The 10,935-nt window shown below is 40.6% G+C and overlaps 1 protein-coding gene across 1 annotated transcript; it reads left to right on the top strand.

The window, feature by feature from the left end:
* Positions 1 to 2,493: 2,493 nt before the first annotated feature.
* Positions 2,494 to 6,332, top strand: LOC139211160 (ovarian cancer G-protein coupled receptor 1-like). The gene is made up of 3 exons (XM_070841434.1): positions 2,494 to 2,571; positions 4,402 to 4,577; positions 5,840 to 6,332. The coding sequence occupies exons 1-3, from the start codon at positions 2,494 to 2,496 to the stop codon at positions 6,330 to 6,332; spliced, it is 747 nt and encodes a 248-aa protein (XP_070697535.1).
* Positions 6,333 to 10,935: the final 4,603 nt, after the last annotated feature.

The following is a 10,935-nucleotide window of genomic DNA, read 5'->3' as shown; positions in this document are numbered from 1 at the left end:
AGAGGGAGCTGCCTGTACTTATTGCATGGTGGGGAAAAGAGGGAATAGCAGGAGATCTCTGAAGTAGGCTGATGTCTGACCATGCCGAGCTCTAAAAGTGATTACAAGAACTTTTAACTGGACTCTGGAAAGAATGGGGAGCCATTGAGGAACATTTAAAATCAGTGTCACCTTTTGAAGCCCAGCAACTGTGTTTTTGGACCCTTGATAAACGATCGAGGGATGTTTTGCTGAAGCTGGTAAAAAGAGAGTTACAACAGTCCAGACAGGACGAGGTAAAAGTATGAATTAATATTTCTATCTTTGCTTGAGAAACAGTGGGCCATGTTGCTCCAGAGACAGAGGCTGGTTTGTTGCGACACTAATCTTTTAACCGACTGAGTAAAAGACTATAACAGTGAAATGAATGTAGCGGCTTGTTTACCTGTTCTATGTGTTCTATTACTGTGATGCAGAATTTACATATTCATACCTGGACACCTTTTCTCTCTTCCACAGAAGGACAGGTGTAGATTGTCATCAACCTGTTGCACGTTATCTCCTACTGTAGTTAAACTAGGATGCACGGGACAAAACATCAGTGTCGGCAACTCAGTCAGGTGTGGTTGTGCAGCTTTCAGAGGTAATTACTGTGACTTTTTTATTCTCATTATGATTCTGAGATAATAACTCAAAAGTTAAAACTATCGAACAAAGTAGCATAAAAGATTTTGATTTAAATAAAGATAGTTGCAGAAAGTATGAAAGAAGTAAATCAGAGCATAGACAATGACTTACAAATAAATAAGACAGTAGTACAACTGTTACAGTGCATTTCAGGAGTAGAGTTTCTTTTATCTAGAACATTCTTACAAAGTCTCATTATTATTATAATTTTTATTATTATCATTATTACTCTATTTTCTGTTTTGTATTTACTGGATGTTCTGTGCCAATACACTGAGAGGTATATGTAGTGATGTTTTGAGCGTTGCGACACACTCACATGTGATTGATGAACAGCAGGACAGAGGTTATGAAACAGGTTACAGTCATTTAATGGTTCAAGTAACGAACGTTTAGTGAAATGAGAACATGACTCACCCTGATATCCCACACAACTTCATATCCCATGGGGAGCGTTTCAGAAGCAGAGTGTTTTGTTGTCCTGAGTAGTTGACTTTCTTGATTTTGTTGATTTGGTCATTTTTTCCTGATTTTTGTGCTTTTAACAGGAGCAAACAGGCTAAGTTTCTCATTTTGTGTAGTTTAAATGTGTCTCTTGAATGTATTTCCTACCTTGTTGTGCTTTAGCCTACAGATAGGAGATTAACGTGAAAGTTAAAATGTCTTTTCACCTCCAAGATGAACCTCTTGTCATCTGTGACCAGATGATGCCTGGCCTGGTGCCTCTGATTATAAAGCAATACGGACTTGGGGGTTGAATATACAATTGAAAGTCTGCCCAGGGTGTTTTAGTTCAAAAACTGACTGGATTCTCTATGCTGTTTTTTTGTCTCACTTCCTGCTTGCCTCATCGGCTCTGTGCTGGTTGGCGCACTCGGGCCACAGCGTCCATCAAAAATAAACCTGGCCTATCTTTAGCGGAGCGGACCGCCAAGGTGCTTCTGGTTGGGTTTGAAGTGTAGACTAGAGTGGGCATGATCAATTCCAGCAACTGCTTGGGCGGATGTAGCCTTCAGTGTTTCTTAGTTAGCTCTAAACATAACAGCTAGTTTTTTTAAGAGGTATTGATACGAGACATTAGAGACAGGCAGGGTATGAGGGCAACTAATTTCAACCCTAGACAAAAGTTGGATATTCTCTGAGATTAAAATGGTGAATTCACGAAACTCACACATTTACATAATGTACATGAAACATAGGCCTACTCAAATAATAATATAATATATATCTGCAGGGAAAAAAACGTGGAAATTATCTTCAGTTAAGTCACAAATTTACAAGAAAAAAATTGTTACTTTGTAAGTTGTTACTTTGATCTCAGTGAACTTTCTCTCTCGTATATTTACTGCTTCATTCTCAGAGAATATTTGAGTTTTTTTCTCTTAATCTTAGTCTTAGTCTTTTTTCTTTTAAATTTATGACTTTAATATAGTTTTTTTCTCAAACTGTTACCGCATCCCCCAACAACAAAATGTTGTCAAGACAAACAAGAAAATCGAGTTCAGAAGGCCAAATTAAACTAACTTTGAAATGTTTGGGAATGACAAGAAAAACTGAAAAGACAGCATTTTTACTGAACTTGCACCTTACAGCTTTGTGATATCACCAAACAATGTGAGGTATATATTGTAAAACTTGTTTTCTTTTTATAACCAGATCTTATAACAGCAGGTTTCACTGTGAAGGATGGAATATATCCTCATCTCACAAGATCTCAACATCTCTAACGTCAACATCACCTCTGATGGCTACTATTACAGCAACAACACCCACAATTACAATTACAATGACCATCATAGCGAGTATTACAGAAAACATGGATTGATCATGCTTGTGATGACATGCACAATTCCTGCTATTGGCCTTCCTTTGACCCTCATGGCCATCTATGCTCTTTATTCTATGGTATGTACATTATGACTGAGATTTATTTACTATGTGTCATGTGTCTGTTGTACCATAATTCTGTAAAAGATCTTGATGTGGCGTGGGAGCTGAAATGAAATGTGATATCTGCACATTTACAAGATTATTTACTCCATAATATGTACTTGAAACAAATTTGTTTCAACTTGAAACACATAAAAAAACATTGAATAGTTGAATAGTTTGTCAGGGAAATTTGAACAGTATTATTTGGGCTCATTATTTGGGACAAAAATTCTGAAGACAATCACGGTCCCTAGAGGATTAAGCCTACTAACTTGACATTCTCCTGACTTTTCCTGTAGAACCACAATGACTTTGAGATTTTTGTTTTTCAGTGAAATGTCTTGAGAACTATCGGATGGTTGGCCCTGGTTAGCCCTGAGTTTACAGGGTTATCTCCAGAAAATAAACCAAACACAGGGCTAAAAGGTGTCAATGTGAAAGGCGGCCAAAGTAACCAATGGAGTTAATGTTGCTACTGTTAAAGAGTAGTGACATTTAGTCAGAGCTGGTAGAATCACCCTGAGCTAACTATGTGTGTACGAGAGATGCTAAGTTAGCTGCCCAGGGCTGTCTTTAAGAATATGCAGCGTGAAATTCCCTTAGGAAGTGACGTGTTTGTCACAAAAGAACAGGAGATGGAATTATGTAGTCCTACACAGGGCACTGCCATACATGGAGAAAGAGAGAGTTAATACTGAGGTCACCTCTAGAAGCAAATGTCTGCATATGAAAGCAGATATCTGTGAGCAAGGGACAAAATTTTGGGTCTGGGAAACATTCTGCTTTGCATTTGTAGTCCATTTGGAGTTCAAGTGACTTTGACTAATCATGTTTGAACGACAGACAATGTTGGGAGCAAAAGAGGCGGTAACACATCGGTCCAAATGCAATCTCAAATGCGTTGGCTATTGTCTGGTTTAGCGTTTTATTAGCTTTTAAAAAATGTTGCATTTACAAGCAGATATCTGTAAATAGAGATTAGCTGATTTATGATGTATGGTCTAGAATCTGTAATCCGTTATCCGCTGGCTACACTGGAAAATCGACTAAATTGACATCAAAATAGCATAAATCCAGTACAGTTATGTCATATCTGATATTTCTCACAGCACAAATGAGACTTTGATGAAAACATGCGAAGACATCTGTGAGTGCAGTTGCTGGGCAGAGCTGGGTGAGGAGGTGGAGCGCAGAACATCTTTACGGCTTGTTTACCTTTTCTCGCACAATTTTTGTATTCAATTTTCAACATCATGGAAAACAGCTTTTTACATTCATATAATATATAACACAGCATAAAAGTATTGTGTTGGCTCAAGAAAGAATGCTCTTCCTGTTTCGACCAATGGTAATCTGTGCAGAACAAAGGATATTAATTGCAATAGATGTAGAAAAGTATTTAGAGGACAAATTGAAAAATAGGATACACAGAAATGAGTCAGTCACTTGATCATCTGTTAAATCTGAATCCTTCACATGATGTTGATGATTCACATGAAGTACAGGCTGTTCAGCATCTTAAAGTTCTCCTTTCTAATGGAAGGCTTTGCAACATCCATCTACCACTGAGTCGTGCTTTGGTCTGTGAATACGTTTTGGCCTAAAGCTGAGTTCTATAAATAAATGCTCTTATCCATGTTTCTTTGCATATAAGGCCAACAGAAAAAGCTTTGGGTGCAGTAGAATTTATTTTGGAATAATCTTGAGATTGTGAGTCTTCCCAGAAAACTTTACTGATTCTTCCTGCGTTTCCATGTACAATGAAACACTTGCTTGTTGTCTTTTACCAATCTTTTCCTGCAGGTTAGAAATGATCACACTGCGCCAATCTACGTCATCAACCTCCTCCTGTCAGACCTCATTCAGCTCTCCTGCATGATCTGCGAGGTGGTGCTAGTAGATGACGCCATCGCCTTTTTTATGTACCACTACAGTCTGATTGCCAGTGTTGGCTTCATGGTGTGCATCGCCATGGAAAGGTCTGTCTGTCCAGCATGTGAGCAGCTACTTCCCAGTAGGGATGCCCCGATCCGACATTTTCAGTCCAATACTGACTTTGATCCCTATGCTTTGGGTATCAGCTGATATTGAGTACCAACGAAACCCAGTGTTTCATCAATAATCCTTGCTGAGTGGAGGGGACTGGGTTATTTTTTTATTTGCAAAAAATCAGGCTGAACTCAAACACTGCTTCAGCTTTGTAAAACTATATAGAACAAATAAACAAACAGATCAATAATCCTTCACCAGCAGCTGGTAAAAACCTAAATGAACAGAAACACAGTTCAGGTCCTCAGACCTTTAAAAGCTGCAGCAGATTGTCTGTCTGATTCATCCTGTTGTTTGTTCTGGTGCTGCTTGTTTCTGTTCTTTAGTTTAATTTGTATGTTTCTCTAATGTTGGTCTGTGGATCCCTTTTGGGTCTGATGGTCTAAATATTGGTCCTCTATCCTGGCTCTGGACAGCAGGTCTGCCCACAGATGCTCAGCTACGTTGGTTGGTAGTTTTGGTTTCTGTCCACTAGATTTACCACCACTAGATGTCTGTCTAGTGGTTCAACGACAGGGTGATAAATTGTCTAAAAATGACTGTCAGTCTGTTGTTAGCTTACATGCTAACTAGCTTTGTACGACATTAGCTTTGGACCAGGTTGATAAAAAAACAAAACAAGAATTACCTGTTGGAGCAGGTGTAGAGTGACAGCTTTCTATCAGAAACAGCTTCAGAGTCCACTGAGAACATTTGTTCATCTTTGATTAATGTTATAACGCACAATGGTACTTTATACAGTTAGTGAAGACTGTTGTACTTCAACAGCCTCCCGCTGGAGACATTTCAGAAACAATTTCTGTGTTACCAAATCTTGTTGAGAGTATGTAGCTGAGACAGAGGCACATCTCAAACAAAGTTGATATTCTCCTCATCTGCCGGTCTCAAAAAATCTATTTTAGTGTCAGGAGATTAAGGAGACATGGGGCTTATGACAAAAGGGTCCAATATTTATTTTGGTGAATTTGGGGCGAAATAATCGGTCAGAATCTGTGATCATGTTCACTTCTGCCATCAGACTGAATAGACAACTGCTAATGTCCTAAAGGGGCGGGGCAGAGGCCAGACCACCTGACACAGATACAGGATAAGACTCTTTAGTGGACTGTATCTTTCCTAGATTGTCTCTGGTATCGGTGCATCCCTCCTTCCCACTCTGACTGTATATTTCTGTGTCCATCTTGTCTTACAGGTATTTAGTCATTGCCTGGCCACTATGGTACCGCTTCAGACGAACCATCAAGAGCTCTATGGTGGTCTGTGTCCTGATCTGGAGTCTGCCCATCATCTATATCGTTCCCTTATATTATTATATTAACAAAGACGTCATCCATGCCATCCTCCTCCTCCTTCCCTTCCCACTACTCTTATTCTTCTTGGGTGGGACCCTCAAAGCCCTGTCTGCCTCTACCTCGGTACCCAACGACGAAAAATTAAGAATTGTAGGGGTTTTGCTTCTGGTGCTGCTTATTTACACGCTGCTGTTCATGCCCAGCATCATTTTAGACTTGAACTACTTCACCTTTAACTACGTCTACTACGGAGCGAGTACCATGCTCCTTAAGCTTAGTCCTCTTGCAGACTTGGCTCTCTATATTTTCATCAGGAAAGGGACCATAGAGCTGCTGGTTTCTCCCTGCTGTTGCAGAATTTATTGCAGTGATATCAGCAGACCAACAGTATGAAGAATGAGGATGTCACACACTTTATTCTCATGTGACCTGCTCATCATCAGGATCCTACATTAGAAGGAAGCTGAAGATCTTGGGTTGAAATGGGTATCACTTAGATTCTTATAACTCATTTTAAGGCAAGTTTTTAACCATCAAAGACACATTTTAAAAATATTTGCTAGTTTTTTGTTATTTAAGCTTGAGACACCACATCAGTTTTTAAATCAGTAGAATCACCATCTGTATAATACTCACCAAAGCCCTTTGTATTTGTCTATTTGTTTAAACCAGGAATGTGAACCATGTTTTTATAGAAGCCATGGTTTAATAACAGCTCATGATAAGTATAACATCTTAAGGACGCCACAGGTGACGCAACCAGCCCCACCTGACCTCCTGACAAAGGTTTTATGCTAGCTACCACACATCTTCAGCTAGCAACTCAAAAGCAGACTAAAATTAAATCTGTTACCTTCCTCTTTTTGATAAATGTTTGATTATGAAATGTTTGAAATTTCAACATGTAAAATTACTCTGGATAAATACTACATTTTTCCTCACCTTGATGTTTTGTGAGTCTTCAATATAAATAAGCCTGGTGTCACGCCAAATGCTTTATATCAGGGGTGTCCAAACTACGGCCCGCGGGCCAACTGCGGCCCGTGGTCCAATTTTCATTGGCCCACAGGAAATTCTAAAAATGTATTGTAATACGGCCCACACATGGAACCTGTGCTGGACTGTATTGTACTTCTTAGTCTCACCGCTAGGTGGAGTAACGGTCTTGAACGAGGCAGCTTCTCTATAAAATGAGTAATCGAAGAAGAAATTTGCTACAGGTGACCCAAAATGGCAGAATTAAAGAAACGTAAGAGAGCAAGTGAGTGTAGAAAGTTTCAGATGCGGTGTGCGATGAGAGCACAGCTAATAACTACTGACGATCACTTTTGTATTACGGAAGAGCTGCTTGATCTTAGCAGTCTAAAGAGCACCACGATGGGTGAGGATGTTTTTGAAGCTGTGCCAGATGCAGTTGGCATGAAGGGACTTATATGAGACGAGCTGTGTGGAGGTACGACGGATGGGGCTCCAGCTGGGACAGGCGAGCGCAAAGGAATGGCTTCTACGGTGTCCGCCGAGGGACAAGAAAGTGGAGGTAAGGCAGTTAATTCAAGCACCAGGGCTCTAGCACAGACTATTTCAAGCTTCCCTCTCTGATGCTGGTGCTGGGGGGGAGGGGCTAAGCTCAGCTATGAGCTCAGTGTCCCTCTCTGGTTGGCATTTTTTGTGGATCTCACTGATCACCTTAACACACTGAACAACAGCCTGCAAGGCAAATTTTTAAAGTTAGCAATATAGCTCACTTCTAGTGAGTGGCCCAGCCCTTTGTATGTTTTTCTGTGTGTGGCCCTCAGGGAAAAAAGTTTGGACACCCCTGCTTTATATCAACATGATGAAACAGCGCCATCCAGTTTGTCTGTAATAAACACCAATCCTTGAGACAACCGACCCCACTCTCCCCTACACAGTCAGCTGCAGGAGAAAGAAGGAGCGAGAGAACGGGGAGGAAACAGGAGGAGAAATGTAGGCAAACAGAAAGGGTGGAGACAAGACAGATACTTAAAATCCTAACTGTAGATTAAAGGAGGCATTGCTCTGCTGTGCAAGCAGTGGCTGCTGGGAAATATTTTGGTAAACTTGCATTTGTTCCCTGTGAAGGCTCCAACAAATAGAAATAAAACATGTTTTTCTTTGTTAGCTGTAAGTGGATGTCCATCATTATTAATCTTTAATTACAGAGAAAATCCAGGTATAAGTTGTTGATGAACTGAGCTCATTAGAGCTGCTCCAACGCTTCATTCCACCATCTTAGTTTAACTCAGTGAGAACGTCTTCACAAGTCTGTGTTGACTTTTTTCTTCTTTGCTCTCATATACATGTTAATGTAGCTGTTTATCTCAGATATAACTAATGTATGTCTGGCCAAAACTGTAATGGTTCTGTGTTTTTGTTATTTTATGTACAAGTAAGAAATAAAATGACTATACTATTTGTTGATCTGTATTTAATGCAAGTTTTATTTTCAGGGTTTTAGTTCTGTCATGATCCTGCTGTCTCTTTCCCTCTGTGTTTTGTCTCCCCCTGTCTGTCACCGGAGTGGAATTAGGAGGGTCATCTTTCCACACACCTGCAGTAATCACTCACCTGGTCCTCATCAGCGATCCAGCCTCTACTCCTCCCCAGTCTTTTTAAGCCCAGTTCACTCTCTCCCTCACTGCCAGAATCTCCGTTTCCCTTGTGGTTACATACGGCTCCTTGTATCACTATTACCTTGCGTTAGCCTTTTTGCTTCCTTCCCTCGTCCCGGCCCTGTCTGATTGTTTCCCCAGGTCTCCAGCCTGCTCCCTCCTGGTCTCCTCCACGGCCCTGTCTCCCTCGTCTCCAGCCCGCTCCCTCCTGGTCTCCTCTACGGTCAGGTCCCTTCGTCTCCACCACCAGTTCAGTTCCTCACTCCACCAGCCTGCACCTCCCGGCTTTCTCCTTGTGCTCTGTTCAATAAACTTTCCATTCTCTAACCCTAGCCTGTGTCAGTCTGCATTGTGGGTCCAGCCAGCTCGGTTCCACACAACAAGTTCTGGATGCAGAGCTGCTGCATCACAGTCATTCTGTATGAAATTGTACTTTTCTATTCAATACACATTCAATAAATAATTTGTTTCCAGTCTGGACAGTGATGATGGTGGTGAAGGAGCAAAGAATAACACTGAGAGCTGAATGACCTCTTACAGGCGGAGGCGGTGGAGGGATCCTCTGGCGGCTGAATGTGATGAGGACAGGAGGTACCTGAGGCTCAGCTGCCACTGGATGATTGGCTTGTGACGGTTCAAGCGAGAATCTGATCCATATTGCATGTACTACACACTGCATACTGCGTCTGACATCAGCATCCAGTATGAAATTGTTATGTGGATTTATTTTGCAGTATTCTGCATGTTCTGCCAGTTTTGGAAAGTGTCTTGCTTGGAAGTCTCGTGGATGTGCAGATATTATCACACCCTGCAGGGGCAGAGAATACAGGACTGTGAGCGTGATGTATTGAACCCAAGCATGTTCACCGGCATCGCCATGGATACACCGTAGAAGTGGATGTAGCTTCCGGGTCTGAACAGTGAAGCCGGTGCTGAAGTGGGACTAAGAAAGGATCTTATATCTGAAGAGTCTTAAACCTGCATTCTTTCTAATGTCCAGCAGGTGGTGACTCCACCGTCTCCAAACAGAAGTCTGATTGGATGGAAGTCTATGAGAAAATGAATCAACTTCTAACTTGATTTATTGCCTCAGTAAACATTTTCCTAATGAGTCTATGGTCTCAAACGCTAGTTTACAGTCTTCTTCAACACAGCAGGATGTTCATTCAGTAAGTTATGGTCCCATTTAGAGGAAAATAGAAAATAAAGCACAGAAAAATGCAGTAATAATGCTGTAAATGGAATTACAGCAGTGGTACTGCTAATGAAAATACAGTATTGATACTACACCAGCATGCCACTGCAGGTGTCTGTGTGCTTGTATGACCAGCAGAGAGTAGTAACTAAACTCTAAGAGGGAAAATAGGACCAGATCTGGAAACAAGGAGGCTTTACACTAGAATATGAACAAATATACTAATCAAACAGAGGGGATTAGAATAATAATAACAGTGAACACACATTAGTTGGATGACATAGAAATTTAGTGGATGAGGAATCATGTCTGTGATATTTGAGTGTTACTCAAAGGTGAGTATTGCATTTTGTACGTTTGGTCCCGTATGTCAAACAGAAAGTGCCAAATATTGAAACTTTTTTTTTTTACTGTAAAAAGTGTTGTTCAAACAGTCATGATGGTGTTTTTGTAAAGTTAAACACCGCTGTTGATGTCGTAAAAAGCTGTAAATCCCACTGCTCTTCACAGTGATAAGCACCTTCATGATATCCATTACCTCTGACTGTGAGAGGACGGGACTTCCTGCTCTCTGTCCTCACACTGATCCATGCTGCTCCTCTCACATCCACATCAGAGAGGAATCACGTCGTTCATCTGCACATCAGCTCAAATTCTCAAGTTCTTCTTTTTCTGTTTTGTCTCAGCATCAGCAGTGGTGTGAAGCAGAAGAAGCTGCTGTCAGTGTGAAATGCTGACATCACTTTTTTTGCAAAGCCTACCTCTGTAGACATGTAGAATTTTGTACATATATTTTTACATATACTGTGTATATTGTTATATTCCCTTTATTATATTTATTCATATTCTATTCTTATTTTATTTTGTAACTATTTCTTGCACCAAAGTGGAGCAGCACTCCTAATTTCATTGTACTGCAATGACAATAAAGGCTATTCTGATTCTGATTCTGTACTTCTCCTGTTATTCCACTAGATGGCATCATGAAGCTGCAGTGAAGTGAGGAGCAGCTCAGCATTTACTGTGGAGACTGATGTCTCTCATGACCATCAACACTAACTTGTGTCTTGTAGGACTTAACTTGTGTTTGTAAATTGACATTTGAATGTATATTTTGTACAAATACAAACAAATGTACAATTACCTCAAAAAATCATACGTCTTTTTCCTA

The sequence above is a fragment of the Pempheris klunzingeri genome, chromosome 12 (assembly GCF_042242105.1).
Source record: "Pempheris klunzingeri isolate RE-2024b chromosome 12, fPemKlu1.hap1, whole genome shotgun sequence".
NCBI lineage: Eukaryota > Metazoa > Chordata > Actinopteri > Acropomatiformes > Pempheridae > Pempheris > Pempheris klunzingeri.
Note: the sequence above shows the minus strand (reverse complement) of the source record. Positions and strands in the feature narration are given on the sequence as shown.